The sequence below is a fragment of the Rhynchophorus ferrugineus genome, unplaced genomic scaffold (assembly GCF_030347505.1).
Source record: "Rhynchophorus ferrugineus isolate W39M unplaced genomic scaffold, kcgeb_rfMv2 rfM8, whole genome shotgun sequence".
NCBI classification, from domain to species: Eukaryota; Metazoa; Arthropoda; class Insecta; order Coleoptera; family Curculionidae; genus Rhynchophorus; species Rhynchophorus ferrugineus.
Genome location: NW_027472587.1, coordinates 3,825,500 through 3,847,282, shown reverse-complemented (window position 1 = coordinate 3,847,282; position 21,783 = coordinate 3,825,500). Strand labels below are relative to the sequence as shown.

At 31.5% G+C, this 21,783-nt stretch overlaps 2 protein-coding genes across 3 annotated transcripts in view; one reads left to right on the top strand and one right to left on the bottom strand.

Annotated features, from left to right (window-relative positions):
- The window catches only part of LOC143200523 (uncharacterized), a 601,550-nt gene that overhangs the window by 164,873 nt on the left and 414,894 nt on the right, over positions 1-21,783 (top strand). The window lies entirely within an intron of this gene.
- Positions 11,456-20,292, bottom strand: LOC143201027 (uncharacterized). The gene is made up of 4 exons (XM_076411874.1): positions 19,808-20,292; positions 19,028-19,523; positions 18,802-18,925; positions 11,456-11,516 (listed from the first exon to the last, which is right to left on the bottom strand). Exons 1-4 carry the CDS (start codon positions 20,057-20,059, stop codon positions 11,456-11,458), a joined length of 933 nt encoding a protein of 310 aa, XP_076267989.1. The 5' UTR covers positions 20,060-20,292.

Genomic DNA, 21,783 nt, shown 5'->3' with positions numbered 1-21,783 from the left:
TTCGTGTATTTGGCCTCGAATAGATATCTAGATAATCAAGTTATCTTGGTTGAATCTAACGTATTATTCTTCATTTTGTAAGCGATGTTGTTCACATTACTCACACTAATATTCAGCATAGTAGCAACACGCTAAAAAAACATTTTCAATAAAACTGCATCAACTTATAATATTTAATATCATCAATGATTATCTCTCTAACGGAATTTTAAAGCCGCAATCAATTTGTGACTCTGAATATATATTATTTTCGCCATTTTAAAACAAAGTAATATAATATTTTATGTATTATATTTTACGGGGCGATTTAAAATTTATGAAAATATTCAAAGCTCTAAAATAACGTTTGACGGTTTATAAGTTGTAGTACTTATTACCATAGAATAAAGAAACTTAGAACGCATTTCCTATGTTAAAATTGGTTCGAAGTTACGCTCGGAATCCCCGTGTGAGGAAGCTTACGCATGCGCCGTATGACGGTTAGTTACGGCGGGAAATTTAAAAATGTTTAGCGGGAATTTTAAAATTTTGAGCGGGAAATTAAAAAATGTATTGTAAAAAATTTTAGCTGGAAATTAAAAAAAATTCTTTTAATTTTACTGAGAAGATAAAAAAATAAATATATTTAAATATATTTTATTGATATATTACAATTACATTAATTTTCCTTGACCATAAAGACATTGATGTAATCACAGAGATATCTCCACTACCCAAAACACGTAATCCACTGATATTATCTTCTCTCTAGTGTTTAAAGCATTAAAATATGATAATATAACTATTAATGGTTCTGTTGTATTATTTCTTAGAATCAACTAAATTAACAACCTACATAAATTGAGGTATATTTTATCCAATATGGCAACTGCAGTTCGGTCTATAAAGTTAAGTTTCTGACTAACGACCAAAATTAGAGGTTACTACTCCAGCAGCAAAAAGAAACCTTATTTAATATCTGCATTAATGTTCTTCTAGAAAGCAAGCAGAATATCTTCCATGACAGTTTATATCCTCTGCCACTCCATTTCAATAAGGATAAAGCCATTAGTTTTTCATTCAACCTAGAACGAAACTGATGGGACAAGCTGAGTTATCTGTAAATGAACATATATATTTCAAGTTAGAACCTCCATTCTCTAATAATAAACATACGTTTCTTATTATATACTTACTGCTGGGTCTTGTTGGGGTAGAAGAATCTGCTATATATCTATCAGCCTCAAAAACTTATGTAATTTAATATTGCCATTGGGGGCATATGTTCCTTGTCTTGTAGTAAAGATTATTTACAATCTCAATAAATATTGCTCAAATATTTCAATGCAATGAATCATTATTATTTAATAAAATACTATTTAAATTACTAGTAGGAATTACATCTTGTTTCAGTCATAGCTTTCCACATTTTGGCCTACAGTGTTCATCTTTAAAATGATTACAAACTTTATAAATAGAAAAGAGATAATAGATAAGAAATCCCCTTAAGGTTTCCTTTTTATTACAGTAATAAGTTAAAATACACAGAATAATCTAAAGTAATTGTCAAGTGTATATAAAAACACATACCGAAGAACTTGACGTAAATAAACAATACAAATTATATCACCTAAAAATGGCCGTTAACTGCTTAGGTTAGAATTATTAATACCTAGGCCGAACGAGAGAGAAATTCATATTCATATCATATATATATATATATATATATATATATATATATATATATATATATATATATATATATATATATATATATATATATATATATATATATAGCTGTTGCATTTTTCATTTACATCTGGCCGCGTAACGGGGATTCCGAAAAGCTTAAACGTGGGATCCGATTTTTCCATATAACTTTCACTTCTAAATTTATTTATTCTATGATTATTACTAATATTTTGATTAATTTTTCGTTCGTTTGGCAACCGGACGACTTTAACAGGCTCATTCGTTTACGTGTTCCAACTAATCAGACAGCATTGCTTCTCTTTTTAATTAGAATAAAATGAGAAGGAAACTATTTTCTGAGTTTAAAACGAATTTACAAATATGAATAGACTATATATTAACTAACTACAAGTATCAGATATATATTTGTACACCTAGTATAAATTACACGGTACTAAATGAGTTAAGAAAGATTTTTAAAAACTTGGTGAATACAAAATGTTTAAAATCATTATTTTTATATTGTAATTTAATGTATTTATTTACTGCTACATGTTCTACTTTTCAACTTTTTTTATATTTCTATTTTTGTTTGTTGACCTCGTTAGGATAAAAAATTACAATAAATACAATGTTTATTGAGAATTAAATTTCGGTTGGTTGTTCCTGGTACAAATCGGGAGTGCAAATGACCAAACACATCCCAATTAGTGTGGTATTCCGTTTCCTAATACAACGCTATGGAACATCTTGATTGTGCTTTGATAACCGCTTTACTAACTATCTCGCAATAGTCTAGTAAGATTAATTATTAATTATGCAACAAAACTGATTGTATTAATTAATATCGAAATATTACAGCTTAGCCCGACATCATCATTACCATATATATAACTTATGAAACGGGTGGGGTTTAAAACAAAGCTTTTGATTTATTTTAGTACTACTTTGTTCTAGAAGAAAGAAGTTCTGAATTTAACGACTGTACAGACCGTATTGCAAAACTAATCCTATTTTAATATAAACCACCTTTAATTCTAAAAACTTCATTAACTATATCTCACAGTTAGACTAAATATACTGTTTTCTCCAAATAATCGGGTCCGTATCACATATATCAATATTGCTGTGTAACATATAGTCTATTAAAAATAACAGCGAAATCACGTCATCAATAAGTTTAATGTATTGCCTATTGCAGTTTGTATCGTTTTAGAATGAGACAATATTGTCCTTCGCATTTTATTCCAGTTCAGAGACACAGTGCTGTCTGATACGTTAGAACATGTAACCTAATCAACATGCGAAAGTCGTCCGGTTGTCGGGCATCTGCAAAATTCTTCAAAATATTAATTATAATATACTACAGGTTATAAAAGGGCAGACGTCATTTTAACGCTTTGCTTGTTTCGATAAATTTAAAATCGCTGCTATTATTATTCTGATTGAAAACACGGAAGCTAGACAAAATAGATTTCATCTCTAATCAGTTAACAGGACCTAGATAATGGATGCTCCCTCTTGCCAGTAAAATTCGATGTAGAGGTAAGGTATTGTTACTGTTAGGTTTGTTTTATTTGAAACATGTTTAGGATGTTTTAGTTGCACTGAATACTAGCATGGGCACGGTCACTGAAATATCTCAAAAACAGGAATGGTTAATAACATCTTCGGTATGGATGGACTCGATCAGACACATTGAAGAATAAATTGATAAGTGATAATATAGTGTACAAATGTTAAGTAGTTTGGAAATTAACAGCTTAATTATTCACTTGAACGAAACTTTGTGAATAGGGGATTTTTATTTAACGCTGACAATTACCAAGACAGGATGAGGAGGGTGTAGTGGATCTTATTGTAAAGGTAACTATATAATTAATTTACGATAATTGTAGGATATCTTACTGTAGAGTGTGCACAGATGTGTATATAATTGTTCAGAATATACATGAGCATTTGCTAAAATTTGTCAGGAGAGAAGGAACACTAACAGTTTTGCAAATATGACAGATGCATTAGGGAAAATGAAATGATTTAATCTAGTTTTATTAAGAAAGTGTATAGATGGTAGCAGAAAAAAACTAATGAGAATTGAAACTACAGTAATATCAAATTGATTTTACAAGGAAACAATGTACCAGGTAATAGCGTAAAAGATAAATATGCCATCCAATAAAAGTAAAATATATTACTTGAATATACAATATTTAAAATTATTAGATTAGGATTACCCCAAGTGGTGCGCAAAAGAGTTCAATATAAATATAATAATACACAACCCTAACCTACAAACTATTATAATTGTATAATTAATTGTAGTTTTAAATACTTCGATAATATATGCATCATGTACTGTAATGCTAAAATAAATTATATTTAATAGTAGTATTTTTGTTTAATTATTTTATTCAGTTTAGGATTTTGTTGTATGTCAAATTCATAATGAACTAAAGCCCAGAGTTGATGCGGTAACATTTCGACGTGTTGACGTCGTCAATTCAGCCGACGGGAGTTCACTGTTTTATTGAACGGACATATATACACATATATGTATAGTTACTTCCACAATCTTTTAAGTATTGCACTGGCATGCTTCATTTTAATTTCATTTCACTTGTTACAAGTTTCTTTATTATTTACAATTTAAAATATTTCTTTTTTTTAAATTGATTTTAACAGTTTTTTTTTGTAATTTAAAAGGATTACTGTCAATTTATCTTGTCTACATTTTTATTTTTTAATTGTTGTTTATCTTTAGAAATAATAGACAACTTTTGTTAAGTTATGTTGGCATCTCATATATATATATATATATATATATATATATATATATATATATATATATATATATATATATATATTTATATATATATATATATATATATATATATATATATATATATATATATATATCTTCTTTTTTAATCGAATTCATTCTTTTCGTAACTTTTATTTTACTTCGTGTTCTGCTTGAAAGATGACCAAGTAGTAGCAATTATTTGTAAATAATTATTTACAGTGCTTTGAATGATATACTGTCTACTAAATTATCCGAGAAAGTTAGAAAGTTATTTAAAAATCTCTGAAATTCAGTTGTACGTATTACAGCAGCTGACTTATTTTCGGAAAATGCTAGCCGGCGAAATGAGATATACATGTTATTGTTATAAAGGCAAATAAAGGAGCAATATCTAAAGAATAAATTGTACTCCCCTGTTGCGAAATCACTTTGTTCTGTTTCTGCTTAAATTTGAACAGAACTATTGCATGTAGTGTTTTTTGTAATTTAAAAGGATTACTGTCAATTTATCTTGTCTACATTTTTATTTTTTAATTGTTGTTTAACTTTAGAAAAAATAGAAAACCTGTCTTAAGTTATGTTGGCTTCTCATATGTATCTCCTTTTTTAATCGAGTTCAATTACATTCTCTTCGTAACTTTTATTTTACTTCGTATTCTGGTTGAAAGATGAACAACTAGTAGCAATTATTTGTGAACAATTATTTACAGTGCTTTGAATGATATACTGTCTACAAAATTATCCGAGAAAATTAGAAAGTTATTTAAAAATCCCTGAAACTGAGTTGTACGTACTACAACAGTTGACTTATTTTCGGAAAATGTTAGCCGGCCAAATGAGATATACATGTTATTGTTATAAAGGCAAATAAAGGAGCAATGTCTAAAGAATAAATTGTACTCTCCGGTTGCAAAATCACTTTGTTCTGTTTCTGCTTAAATTTGAACAGAACTATTGCATGTAGTGTTTTTTGTAATTTAAAAGGATTACTGTCAATTTATCTTGTCTACATTTTTATTTTTTAATTGTTGTTTATCTTTAGAAATAATAGAGAACTTGTCTTAAGTTATGTTGGCATCTCATATATTTATCTCCTTTTTTAATCGAGTTCAATCACATTCTTTTTGTAACTTTTATTTTACTTCGTATTATGCTTGAAAGATGAACAAGTAGTAGCAATTATTTGTGAACAATTCTTTACAGTACTTTGAATGATATACTGTCTACAAAATTATCCGAGAAAATTAGAAAGTTATTTAAAAATACCTGAAACTGAGTTGTACGTACTACAACATTTGACTTATTTTCGTAAAATGTTAGCCGGCCAAATGAGATATACATGTTATTGTTATAAAGGAAAATAAATGAACAATGTTTAAAGAATAAATTGTACTCTCCGGTTGCAAAATCACTTTGTTCGGTTTCTGCTTAAATTTGAACAGAACTATTCCATGTAGTGCATTTGTGGTTCATAATTCGTGAACTTTGAATCTGAGAAAATGTGTAGTTTCGGTTTTATAAAAGATTAGAATCAAAAAGCTTTAATATTAGGAATATCGAATGAAGTACTCAATGAATGTAAATATTTGCATGTATTTTGATCAGCGATATTTATTGGTGAAAATCCAATGTATCATCCAAAACTTAAATAACCTAAACTATATGTTAAGTTCGATCGATTTTGATATTTATCTTTTTGAAAGAAGAGTTTTCAATTTAATATTATGGACTTATTCGGCGTAGACAGACGCTAATTATGGGACACCAGAAACTTCATTTTTGAAATTCATTGTATTTGTTGTTTGATTGAAATTAACCTGCCACCGAAGCCCATCAAACACTTTTGGAAAAGTATCGTCATATACGATTTGTCGGTTTTGATTTCAACGATTTGGATGTAGTGATTTTGCAAGGCAAAGGACTGCTTGCAGGTCCAAGGATGTTCGAAAATAATGAACTAAAACACTTATTGCGTGAGACCCTAGCTCAAAATCTAAAATAATTTTCAAACAGCTTAGCAGTCGATGAATCAATGAAGGATCTAGATATGCGTTGGACGAGATACAAACGGAGGGTAGAATTTATTTATAAAACCATTTAGAGCTATTTCAATATTGTGATTTCATTGTATGTCTGGCAAAAAAAGTGTTTTACTGCTACTAGGACAATCTTAAGTACAAAAACTTAAGTGGGTTAGTCGAGGGGAGCCATCCATATTAACACGCAGAATATTCATGGCTATAAAGTCTTACTATAGTGGGATCAGCAAGTCTTAGTGCATTACGATCTGGCAGAATGAATGAAACTATTGCTGCCGTGTCAATTGGACAAATTGAATGCCGTATTGTTGCAAAAAGGACTAGTCAGGTCGAGTAACAGACGGAGATGAAGATGACTTATCCTGTTGCATGATGAGGGTCTACCACATGTTTTAAAAGCTGTAAATGATACATTGTTGCAGCTCGTGCGAAAATTGATCCATCATTAGATCGCTTCCAAGCCAACGTTACTGTTTTGACACTGTTGTCGTCATGTTGCCAGTAATATGGGATAAAGTTGCAGAAAATGGCGGAAAATATTTTGATCAATATATATTGTAACAATTTTACGCAATAAATGCTTTCTTGAAAGAAAAAAATTGTCAGAATACATGCAAGCACCCAATGCATAGCACGAATTACGTCTTGTTTTATAAATACCTTAAAATGAATTCATAATTATCAACCAACATTATTATAGACTAATTAATGAAATTATTAAAAGTAAAGAACTTAATTTTAATGACTAAATAAAACCGATTGCTTCATTACTTCTACAGCCATTAACTAACTAAATTTATTGGCATAAGAACATGAACCATTACTGTGTCATGGCAATATGCAGGCAATTATAAGTCAGGCTCGTAATATCGCCAGCAATACAAGCGCACTTCTGATCGTTAGATTAATTATTGTTTCGCTATTTCATGCTTAAAGGAAATTTAGTAGAGACACTTAATTAGCAGATTTCGTACCGTTGAAGCACCCAGTTTGTTTGCACGTCTGCAATACAGTTGCTTCCGGGATGATTAAATGAATTTGTTGATATTTTAGAGATGTAAACAACAACAACAACAAGCTAATAACTAGGTTCTAGTCTAGAATTACTTAACTGTATTTGGGTTGTAATTTTAACTAAATGAGTAGTTACAGTTCTGTTTCAAAACAAATAGCTCTACGAGGGTTGCTCTTTATATCCAAAACATGATTTGCGTCAACGGCTTCTCTAGATGCTGTTAAAAAAGTTGGCTGTGGAATTTTATATTGATTTGCGGGACCGAATAATGTCATTAGGTGCAAAATCAGGGTAGTACGGAGGACGACTCATTCGTTCGATCATTTGGTCGGTCAAATAGTTGGTTATATCAATAGATGTATTCGCGCTTGTATTTTCGTAATGAAGAATGATCCATCCTTGCCGCTTTTTTCTTTGTATTTTACGATCACTTCTGGTAAATAAAAGGTACCATTGGGAATTCACCGTTATACGTTGTTTATATCCAGATTTGGCGTCTGTTTAGATGTGATATATAACTTCTGATGTACCGCGATTGTGCGATTGCATTTCTTGGCCATTTCTTTGAACCAATTGAAATGAGCATCAGAGGAGGGAGTATTGAGGTTTTGTCATATTATGCGTGATACAATATGGACAAATACTTTCTATATCTAAATATTCATGCAATATTTTTTTGTCGTCATATACAAAAGTTCGAATATATATAGAACTCAAATACAAGACTACAAATACAACCATAACAAAGTGGAGGTTCTATCCACACAACACACATTAGCACCCATACCGAAGTGGTAATGGTTTTCTGATTAGTAATACTTAACTTACTAGTATAGGCTAGATTCTATGGAGAAAATCGATTTCTCGTAGAAATTCGAGAAGTCTGTCTGTATTTTCTCCTCTTAATGCATTTCTAAAATGTTGCAGACCATACATAGCTCTAATATAATCCGGGAGACCAGTGGACAGTCGTTCAGTATGTGGTAGACTGAAATAGGGGCATGGTGACAAAACTCACAGTGAGCAAGCGGGCTCGAAGTCAGCAAGTGACATTGCGAGAACAGACAATAATCCAGCCTAAGCCGATTCGGCATGGTATGGTAGCGAAGGGAAGGAACGCAAAGAGGGGAGAAAAGGTCAGCTTTAACCTCAAAAAGCCTGTTGTGGTTGGCCTCCTGGATCTAACGACGTTGTACCTAGTTCTTTGTGAAACAAGAAACGAATGGGATAAGGTCAGTATGGATACAAATATTTGTGATGGGGAGGGGATTTCCCGGTATACTAACGTGGAAAGGGATCCACAGTTAACTAACAGTGTCCTGATCCCATTCGGATAGAGGCTACGGATGATTGCCAGTTAGTCGGTCATCAGGGGATGGTGGAATTTATGTTTCAGGAAACATTCGAGAGTATTTCGGGAGTCGGTAAGTATTAGCAATTCTTTGAAGGATTGTGTTGTGATATAAGATAAAGCGTTGAGTATCGCGAATAGTTCAGCGGTCAATACTGAACCCTGTTAAGGCAGTTTGAAATGGAATGTCCGGTTGTCTACCACAAGTGCTTGGTAGTGCTCGCTGCGAGAGTTAGAGCCACCTGTATATATGTGCTTGCGGCCAGGCTAAGAGTGGGGAAGTTTACAGAACTTGTACCGAATAAGGTAACGACAATGTTATCTTTTATAAAATTAACATAAAGATGTGTTCATGAAGGGGGTAGTGAAGGTCCAAGGGAGAATATTGAGATGGTGGATAAGGAGGGGCGAGCTCACTCTCACAGCGAGCACTACCAAGCACTTGTGGTAGACAATCGGACATTCCATTTTAAACTGCCTTAACAGGGTTCAGTATTGACCGCTGAACTATTCGTGATACTCAACGCTTTATCTTACATCAGAACACAATCCTTCAAAGAATTTCCTCCTTACCCTCCATCCAATAACCCAATTCCAGGAAAGAATATCACCAATTATATGAGAAGTACGAGTGGACTTCTTAGGGATAAGACGGTCCAGGACAGATGGATGACTCCGATGGTACTTCAGATGGAAGTTGAGGTCAGACATAAGGAAGACGGTAGACAACTTGTTGATGCTTGTCAAACTAAAACCCAAAGATTACTCGATCTCGCAGCAAGTCACATGACAATTTTGAAATATCATTTCGTGTACAGCATTAATGGTTTCTGGTATAACACCTAATTTTGGATGATCTTCACGATTTAGATCCCTGAGCCAATTGCAGTCACGATTAAATTAGTTATTTGAGAGTTCCAATTGGAAATCTAAGATGAATACTAACAACACTTGGTATTGTCAAGGCTCAAAAGGTAAATAGCAATACCACGTATTAGATATATTATTGTAATATATTTACAGTTGTTTTACTAATTAGCATTTATTTGCATTAAACAATACATATAATAGTCCATAAAGCGAACATAATTGTTGAGAGAGTTAGGTAAATTAACATACTTTTACACCTTTCATGAAATCATTATCAGTTCAGTATGATATTTTAATTTAATAAAAATAAAATTTGGAAAAACATTTTAACAAAAAATTGAAAATGGAAATAAATAGAAATAATCAAATTAAATTTAATGCTCATTGTCTCAGTACTAAAATAAAATTTAATGAGGAACAAATGTAGTTAAAAGGAACGAAAGAAAAAATCGAAAAAAAATCGTATTAAAAATATTATTGAATATTATTTTATTTTATTTTGTATCCAAAAAAGAAACAGATAACGCCATGTTGCATGTTGCATACACCATTCACGAGTACAAACCCAATTTTGCAAAAGATCACGTCGGGTTCATCACTTTAGGGTTAATTATATGGCTCGGTGAGTGGAGGTAAAACAAAATGAAACAGTGATGTTTGCTTGAGGTGATTTGATTTATTGAAGTAATATAAAAATTTGAAAATACAAGTGATAAAAAGGCTGGCAGCCGTGTTACTTGGTGACTAGGCTTGGGTAGTCTATGGTGGCACGTCTGAACTGAACCCTGATCGGTTACTGGTGAGTAATCAAGAAAAATTGGAGTCAGTCTGTGAATCCCTGATGCAAACAATGCAAACAAATAAACTACGCTATGCTTGCTACGAGAGCTATCCAGGAAGTTCTCCAATATCGACAGGAGAACTAATTGTATTAACATATTTGATTGTTCCATGCAGATCAAGAAATGAGAACAAATTTATATTAACATCATTTTTGTACTAATATATATCTCTTGTACATATTTTTCACCTAAAATATATACTAAAAAACAATAAATTGAATAACAAACCAATCTTATATACTGCCTTACTCTTACGTCCTAGTCGATTTACGTACACGGAAACGGCGAATAATCTACCGTATTAGAATTAAAGAGATACGCAATATTTTCGATAAGCCGATTAATATATAGAATTTAGGTTACTTGTAGATTAGGACCTCTGCTCTTCTTCTTCTTTTATACGCTTAGGAATGATCGGAGATGGAGTTATATATGCGCCTTGGGTTAGAGTTGTTATGCTAATTAGAAAATCAGTTAATTTTTTCCGTTTTATTTATGCAAATTTAAAGGATAACTAGCGTATAAAATTATCTCTAGTTGAAAGTTTTCAGTGAGACTTAGAATATTAACTAACTTTTAACGCCACATATACGATGTACGTCTCCTGGAATGCAAACGAAATAAGTGACCCAAACAAAATTTAAGAAGTTTTAGTTTTAAATTGGCATTATACTTTACACGAAAGGGCTTTCTGGATATGTTTGTTTGATCTGATAGTTTCGCCAAACTTGTTCGTTATTTTTGATGGTATCCCGTTGCTCTGTCTCTTTTCAGTGCGAGGAAATCCTTTAGGGAAGTAAAATATTTGCGGGCGCATTCATTAAGCATTCTTGAGAAAGCTAAAATTGGCCTCTTTCATAACTTTTACGAGGCGACGTCTATTTTAAATTTACGATCTCTCTTGTTGTTTTTGTCATTGAGAAGTCTTTCAATAGACAAAAACATTTTTAACTTCGATAACTAGTGTGAGTCAGTCAACTATAAAGTTATAATATTCATAATTGTGAATATTGAGTCTCATGTTGCGTACATTGTACAATAATATAACAAAATTAAGTTCTTCTAAAATATCATTGATAGGACACCAACATCCAGCAGTTTTAATTCATTTAAATTATTTTGTTTCAAGTAAAAGAAGCGGGGGCTGGTTGAATCCATTGAAGCAGTAACGGTACTGCCGATATTTTCATATACAAATGAAAAAAAAGAATGAAATCGACTATCGACTGAAAACGTTTGAATGTGTCATTCGTTACTATATGCATTCATGACTGGTTCATTATAATATTTAACTTGTCATTAGTAGTAGTATACTTACTAGTAATCGGCGTTCATGTTTTGCTATGTGTTTGCTACAGACTATCCAAAGTTGGTGCGAACATACGTCATCTAAATTTTTGACGTCAAAACGTTACAATGTTGCCGTGTCAACTCTGAGTTTTATTCCAGTTTGGCTTTTACATATAACAAAAGTAGTTTAAATAAAATAGTGATACAAAAATGCTATCAAACATATATAGTTTATTTTAACATTATGTAGCCACACGTAATGCATATATTATCGAATAATTTTAACTTCAGTTAATTATACAGCTACAATAAATTACAGGTTAGAGTTGTTCTAATATATTTTCATTAAACTTCTTTCCACCATGATTATCAAATATACATAGTTTATTTTAACATTCTAGTGCGTCTGATGCATATTTTATCGAATAATTTAGACCTTAATTAATTACACAGCCACAATAATTAAGGCTTTAGTTTTATTATATTTACATTTAACGCTTTTCCACACTACCCATGATGTACAGTTATAGTCGCGTTTTTATTGTGGTACTATCCTCTGGAGGCCTAATCTACCTAATTAAGAATTGTATATTCAAGTAATGTATTTTACTTTCATTAGAGATCATATTTACCTTTTTATGTTTAGTTCTTGTGTCCTTCGATGGTGTGTTTCCTTGTCATTACTCTGCTACTATCTCTGTACACCATTCTTGGTAAAATTAATCACTGAATTTTCGGTAATGCATTTGCCATATGTGCAAAACAGTTGGTATTTTTTCTCTCCTCGCGCACTTTATCTAAATACTCATGTATATTACGAACGACATAAACCTTTGACACTCTAGAATAAGATTTCCTATAATTATCGTATATTAATTATATATACATCTTTGGTTGTTTCCACTTTCATCACCCTTTCACTTAAATTAATAACTAAGCTGTTCATTTCCAATCGAACGTTTGTTCATGATTCCATCATTTCTCGATTTCTTCTTCCATGTGTCTGATCGACGACATCCAAACCGGAGGTGCTATTAACCTTTCCTGTTTCCAACATGAAGCACAATATATATATGCACCGAATTTTTAATAAATGTTATCACTAATAAAACCTAATCAATTGTTATTCCAACGATTTCCTTTTTCCATCAACCTTAGTTGTTTTAACACCAATTTTATTATCATCTTGCCTTGAGTGACCGTTGGGACAAAATAGCAAATTGAAATAATACGTTTTTTGATTTTATTATATGCTTTAAAAAATTGTATTATTTTAAAAACAGTGTCTAGAAGTTCTGTTAGACTTCTTCGATACTTTCCAGGCCAATAGTTTTCTCTGAAATAATTTTATTAATTTATATTTTTATTGAAAAAACTATTCACTATTTTCACATTTCATATATTTGATCTCTGATAGTACTAACATCAAGCTGATCTTGTTTCGTCACCCGCTTTGTATGAGAACTGTTTCTTTTCGGTGAAACTAAAATTATGTTTTTCATTTTTTGAGATATTTCACTAACCATGTCCATATTAATATTCAGTGCAGCTGCAACACGCTAAAATATTTTCAATAAAAACCGCAGCAAATTAATATTTCACGGTAAAAATGCTTACAATTTTAACGAATTTTACGGCGGCCTCCATTATCTCGTTCCTGTTCGAAGTAACTAATTAAGAGAGGCAATCTGTTCTGTCTGGCATCGGCATTTTTAATCAGAGTAATACTAAGCAGCGATTTGAAACATATCGAAACAAGCAAAGCAGTGAAATACCGTTTGCCGATTTATAACCTCTTTCGTTTACGTGTCCGAACATATCAGACAGCATTGCATCTCTTTTTAACTAGAATAAAATGAGTAGGAAAATATAGTGTGATTCTAAAACGAATTTACAAAATTGCGGCAGGCACATTAAATATATTGATGACGGATGTTCACAGCAACTTTGGATATACTATAAATATAGTTTTATGTGTTGTTTGTATTATGGTAAATAAGAAGGATTATTTATTAAAAAGTTTTTGACTGGTTAATAGGAAAATACTTATAACTGAAAAATAATAGTAATACATTATTAATATAGTTATTATTAGATTTGTATAAATTCATATGAAGTTCAGTTAGATATAATATCAATATTTAAGAGAAAAAAAATTGTTAGATGAGGACTTTTTGTTATGTAATTTTGGTAAGTATTAGGAAAATTCTCTTTCTGATTTTAGATTTGTATACATTTAGGATGTTTGTTAAAACCTTTTTAATGTTAAAATTTATTTCGTTGATTTTTTGAACTTTAATAAAAGTATTTAATAAAATTAATTTAATATTTAATTAAAATGTTATTACATTATTTATATTTTATTATATTATATTGTCGTTTATGTTTTCTAAATATGACACAAATTCGATACGAATAATTGAAACGATTATTTCGGTCCTTTCTAAATGCAAAGTAACACTAAATTAATTTTACATGGCCGCTTGCTGATTTTAATAATTATAATTTTCCTTTTCTCTTTCAAAATTAGCACGAGATGGAATTGGTAGATCTGTCTCTCACTTATGTCACAGTTGAAAAAAAAAACATGCCCATATAACGTGTCTGTTGTTTTCTTCTACTAGATATATTCACAACTAGTGAACGACCAACGATTAATTTACATTACTTACGTAATGCGCAAAATATATTATTTATACCATCGACCAACTGTACTATCATATTTTATTACTAAATATATCATATTTTATATTATATATTAATATTAATATATATTCTAACAATTAATTCTGCCGAATCCCTGTTAAATTGTTTTTTTTACACCAAATAAGTTTGTCGATACATTCTTTTTGACAACTAATTCTTTCAGCGCATTGCAATCATATTTTTGGAGACAAAAATTAAGTGCCTATAATTCATAGTTATTATGTTTTTTTCCTCCCTTTTTCCTAAATGATGAAAATTAAAATGTTTTCTAATAATTTATATTACATAATTTGTTTTTAATTATAACAGAAATTTGAGCTATACATATATAATGTAAAACTTCTTAATTGTTTAAGAAAATTTTATAAATATGTCAGTGGTTACTATTTACAATCATATAACAGAATTAAATTAATAATTCAGGATGTGATTATTATAAAATAAGATTCTACGATATGATTTCTTCGAAACAAAGAATATTGCCAATTTTTAACTATAATAATAATAACATTTTTAATAATAAAATATTAAGCACAGTGTGCCGCAAAATTAACTTATTTAGGTTAACTTTTACGGAAGAGAATTTGAAATTACTACATTATATATAGAATAAATGTTGTTAAAATATTAGGCTAATAAATTATTACTGTAACAATCATATAAATATTTAAATATTTTAATCAGTCAACGCTTGTTAGGCGTTAATTCATATCTGATAATCTCGAACGGATGTATATTTAAAACATATCATTTACGTCATAATTACGTCATTGCCCTTTTGAAGCATAAACAGATCCATACTTAAACCCGGCAAAAGTGCCAGATTTCGACTTGTCGATAGAGTGGTGTCAGAAAAATTTAATATATACACGTTGGACCCCACCTTCTATTTACCCCTCGGGTTTCCCCTTAAAAGCTGTTCTCCTTTCATTGATAAAAATTAACTGATAAAAATCTATATATATATATATATATATATATATATATATATATATATATATATATATATATATATATATATATATATATATATATTACTGATTGACTGATTGCTTCGTTATTTACCCAACTATACAAATGAATAATTAAAGAGGTCGTCATGAAATATTTAGTGATACCCCTAATATTTATGAGTAACTAGTTTAACATTCATAGCGAACTAAACCTAACGATTAATATTTGATAATATGATAGAGAAATTTATGACGAGGAGACGTATTTTTTAGGCATCAAATATATCAGATTATTTCAATGATGAAGCATATTAATATTTTTTACTTTTGTCTTCTTTTAAACTATGAAACTATTATAAACTAGCTGACCCGACAGACTTCGTCCTGTCAAAAAGATTTGTAATGTGGCAGTTTTTGTGCCTACGTATTTTAAAAAATTCTCCTGAACAGAACCATCACCCTGGTGATAGGGCGTTGTGAATAAAAAATAATTAAATAAAACATATATAAGGATTGAAAAGTAAGTAATCGCTTTATTGTTAATCATGTGAATCATAATTATTATTATTATTATCATTATATTGCTTTGTGGTATACGATGTTTTTTGTTTGATTACCTGGCGCATAGATAAACAAATCTGATGGTTTTCCAACACGGGAACAGGCAACATACAATTGACCATGTGAGAAACATGGGTTTTCTAGATTAATACCACAAACACTTAATGATTGCCCCTGGGACTTCTTTATAGTCATAGCAAAAGCAAGCCGTCAACATGTCTATAGGAAATTTGCCATTACCAATGTCAATGAGTTGTTTAGAGAATATGTTTCCAGATTGGTCATTTTGCAACTCGACACGCATATTCTTGCTTAAATGAAGTACTTTAACATGTTTCCACAAATTGGAGGACTTTAGACATGCATTGAGTTCATCAGCTGGCGTTGATCGTGGAATCACTGGCAATGTTTGACGAAAATCTCCTGCTAATAAAATCATTGCACCACCAAATCGGTTATTATTGCTACGTAGATCTTTTAAGGTTCTGTCTAAAGCCTCCAAAGATTTTTTATGTGCCATCGTGCATTCATCCCAAACAATCAATTTACATTGCTGCAAAACCTTTGCCATTGCAGAGTTCTTCGAAACGTTGCAGGTTGGAGTTTCATTGCTTTGCATATTTAATGGCAATTTTAGTGCTGAATGGGCTGTTCGACCACCTTCAAGCAAAGTTGCTGCGATTCCCGACGAAGCGAGTGCAAGTGCAATTTTATTTTGTGAGCGAATTGTTGCTAATATTAATGAAATAAAAAAAGTTTTTCCTGTACCACCAGGTGCATCTAAGAAATAAATCCCTCCAGTTTCATCATTTGTTACTTTCATAAGAGTTTCAAATACATACGTCTGTTGTTCATTTAACAGTGGAAGATTTGTTTGAATTTATTCTTTCAAAGCGTTGAGATCATACAGTCTTTCTCGATGCAACTCTTGGTTAAAAGCGTCATGCATTGGACGATTGGGCGCGGTCAGGCCTAATTGAATTAATAGTTTGTTTGACATTATCAAGCACATGTCCTCAATTGAAATCAATGCTTCATTGTAAATTTCTTCACTGATTTGTATATTTGGATTTCCCATTCTATTCCGTATTTGATACAAAATATCATCACACATATAATCTTTGTACTTCATCCACAAATCAATTGGGTTTGATGGGAAGCATGTAGATATGATTATAGAAAACAATGTTCGTATTTGATGAGTGTGTGATGATATTACAGCATCATTGAGAGTTTGATCCCAATGAGCGTCATTTTCAAGCAATTGCAAACGTTGACAGGCTTCTTCTGTAGGATCCACACAATTCACCATCAACAGTTCGTAACTGTTGGAATGATGTTGGGCCACGTAGATTGACTAATAGCAGTCGTAAATAAAAACATTCATCATTGCTTGGATGTACTGAATAAATCCGGCCAATCGCATCGGTGGAATATACATCTGTATATCCTGGAACTGGTTTTCCTTGTTTCCGTCGTATAAATCTCCTTGAGGATTGATTCCAGGTATAATATTTTGGCATTTCAGAATATAGCAATGTTTGTGCGAAATCATCGTTTTGGCATGTCTCAAAAAAACTGGTTAATGTAGTAGATGGTGGCTGAGCAGCTCTTTGTACTGCGTTCTGTGCTGTAAAATACACTCTTTGTCCATTTTCTAAATGCACAGCTAAGTGAACAACAGAAGGGTGTCTCTCATGAATAGGAAAAGAAAATATTCGCCAAACTGCTTCATTACTACTGACATAGCGGCCCATTTGGTATTGGGTAACTTCATCATTAGAATTCTCTGCACCAATTTCAATCACAGCCATATCACTCCCTTTGCTTACATATTTGCAAATGTATTTAATCGATTTCACTGAATGGCAAGATTCAACGTTGATGTGTGCTTTGAATGTCTTTGATAAAATGGGTGAATATGGAACAATCCAACGATTATCTATTTCAATATCTTGTTGATTTAATTTGACAATTGTTGATTTTCCATTGTCTGCTGTCGATCTGCGACGATACAATGGATAACCGTCATTACCAGTAATTGTTTCCGATATTAATGTCCGTGGATATCGTTTTGAACATTTACCATCCATCATACACGGTGAATTTTGATTAAGAGTTCCACAGGGACCATGTATCATGTTTTTGATAACTACCTCATGCAATCCAGGATCTACTTGTACATTAGGGATTTCAGCTGATATCACTGCATCAACTTCATTTGGCCTTATCTTTTCAACCAACCAAATCAAAATGTGTGCATGTGGCAATCCTCGTTTCTGCCACTCCACAGAATACATCCAGCAGCGTGTCTCACCAAACACATTATGTTTTACGATGAAATTCATTAAAGATTTCAACTTTTGTCTAAAGACTCTGGCTGTAATATCATGACGATCAATGGATGATTTCCCAGGTAATAACTCCTGCTTAATTTGTATCCATTGCGGATTGCATGTAAATGTGATGAACAAATCTGCTGTACCATAATGACGAACATACGACATGGAATCTTGAGCATATTCGTGCATATGCCGAGGGCTTCCGATGTATGTTGCTGGAAGAATAGTCATCCGACCGACATTCTGTGCATTTCCATCAGTATTAATCGCATCTCGAAGGTGAATATACTCTTCAGATCGGAGTTTGGTTTGATTCAACCTGATGAATGTGAATCTCTCCGTTTCAATTTTAACATACATGTCATCAACATATTTGTGATATAATCGCCGACATTTCAATATGCGATTATCTGCATTTTCCCGAATCATTAGGCGGTATGAATAATAGTTCATTGAACTGACTTTTTTGTTGGTTTCAGAACCTGTAAACAGATTTTGTTTTAATAACATTCAAATATAAAATTAAAATACATAATATAGTGACTGAGATATTATCGCCATAGCTAAACTAATATTTTAGTTACCTGTAATGGGATTTATCATTTTTATTGATAAATCGTAGCCATCTTCACCTTGCCAAAATATAATGGGATATTGCAGTGCATCATATGAGCGGTGTGTTTCCTTTATAGGTTGTAATTGAAAATTCCGACGATGTAAAACAATATCACGGGATTCCAAGTTTTCTCCAACTACAACGATAGCAACTTCATCAATAGTTGGTGCATTAAAACGTCTTGTATGTTGACCTGCAGGTGTTTTATCAGCTCTGATTACAATTTTGTGATTATCGGATGGCATCAGATCCAGGGCAGTTTTAAACAATATAATCAATTGATTGTGTTGATGAAATAAAGTTTGTAATTGTTCTACAATAGACCTTTTTACTAAATTGTTATGTGCACAACGCAGATCAATTTCTTGTGGTGAATTGCCCATAAAATAAATTTGCAGGAATTTGTTGTCGCTATCTGACACTGGTAACAGTGAACCTGCTCTGTGATATATTTGCCCTTGTATCTGTAAATAAAAAAAATATTATGGTGTGGTATAAATTAATGGATTGTCAATGATCAAACTTAAATAATATTTGATCTTAAAAAGTATATATTTAGTTTTAACTAATATCTATCAAATATAAAATATAATAAAAGTGTCACTGAAACTGAATCACCATATAATATGATGACTAAGTGATATATTTCGTAATGATTAAGAAATTGAAGATTAGTAACACATCTTAACTTTGGTGACAGAAAATTTTGTTCGCTAAAATAATTATGAGTAACTGCTATAATACATACCTTGAAAGTTGGCATAAAATTTTCCCGAACTGCATTTGTTGCCCCAAATGAAGTCATTTGAAAGCAATTGTTATATTGTTGAATATGTGTCAAAAAGTGTATAGAATATGTTCCTATTCCTGAAACCAATGAGTACAATGGTTCTGGTGGTGGATCCAATTGTATCAATTTCACTTTACCATTTGCGCAACACAATCCATTGGCTTCGTTTTTGTATTTTAATGCCTTACAGTGTGAGCAAACCAAGTTCATAGAACCAATAACAACACATTGGTAGTTACTGTAGTCAATTGACACATCGTAACTGAAAGCAGCTGGATTCAAACTTGCGCGATTATTAGTTGAATGTCGCGCTCGCGCTTCACGCGAATCAAATATAAATTATTTTTTCACTAATCACGAACTAAACAAACACTAACTAACTAAACACTCTGCACAAAACACGATATACGAATTTGTTTCGTGTATCACTTGACAATTCATCTGTCATCTGTCAAAAGTCATCTGTAACAGACAACTTTTTTTTTTAAATTTGATATGACTTGAACTCAAATCCTTTTAAGCCGTACAAATTGTTTTATTTATTTAAAATTTGAATTAAATTTTAAACAAATAAAAAATTTTAAATAAATAAAACAATTCGTACGGATTAAAAGGATTTGAGTTCAAGTCATATCAAATTTAAAAAAAAAAAGTTGTCTGTTACAGATGACTTTTGACAGATGACAGATGAATTGTCAACTGATACACGAAACAAATTCAAACAAAAAGGGCTATTTTTAGGGTTTTTCCAGCAATAATTCTAATTTTTCTCGCCGTAAAAACCATCCCTGAACTTCAACGAACATTTTAAAAAAAGATTTGGCCAAATTGGTCCAGGCGTTGTTGAGTTATGCGCTTAGGAACATATTTTGCGATTCATTTTTATATATAAGATAAAACAGAAAACGAGTCCTTATATTTAACGCTTAACACTTTTAAGGAGAAAATCCCTAAAAACTAACCATATTTAATTTTGCGGTTGTAACATATTTCTCTGTATACAAGAAGAAATATACATCGACATATCCATTTACGTTTTTACCTATTTCCTATACTAGTTTAGCCGTATATCTAAAAAAAATTCTATATATTCTTACAATTTTTGATTCTAATCTATTTTGTCATTATCATATGTATTTTAATAATGATATTTTTGATACTACAATATGCTATAGTATATGTAGTGTATTGTGTAGTATTTATATTGTATTATATTATATTATATTGTATTTATATTAGTTTTTGCCGAACATTTCCATAATTGTATTCCATATGGCCATATGGGTACGAGGGTCGCTATTTATATTTCGGAATTAGGAAAATACAAATAGTTAAGCTGTGATTATATTTTTATTGTTTTTCAAAGTACTTGCCACGATCATCGATACACTTTTGCATACGCTTAAACCAATTTTCAAAACATTTATTCCATTCCGAATGAGGTATCTTCAAAACGTGATTTTTGAACGCTTCAATAGCTTCTTCGGGCAAGAAATGAAAATGAAAATTGAAATGAAATGAAACGAATGAAATGAAAATCGCTGACCACGCAGTTTATTCTTCACAGATGGGAACAAAAAGAAGTCATTGGGTGGCAAATCAGGGCTGTACGGCGGATGCTCATCAATTCAATGTTTTGAGTGCTCAAATAGTCTCTTGTTTGAGCCGATGTGTGAGAGCTCGCGTTGTCATGATGAAGAACAATCCGGCGTCTCTTGTTGGTTTTCCTCATTTTAACCGAATACTTCTGGCAAACAAATGATTGTGTGCCAATCAGAATTTACTGTTCTGCGATCCTCTACAGGCACTGTTGCAATATTACCAGTTTTCCCGAAGAAACAGGCCACCATTTTCTTTGAAGTGCTTCGTGCAGACAACTTCTGTTGGATTTGGTTCATCTTGGTACACCCATACAGTAGACTGCTGCTTACTTT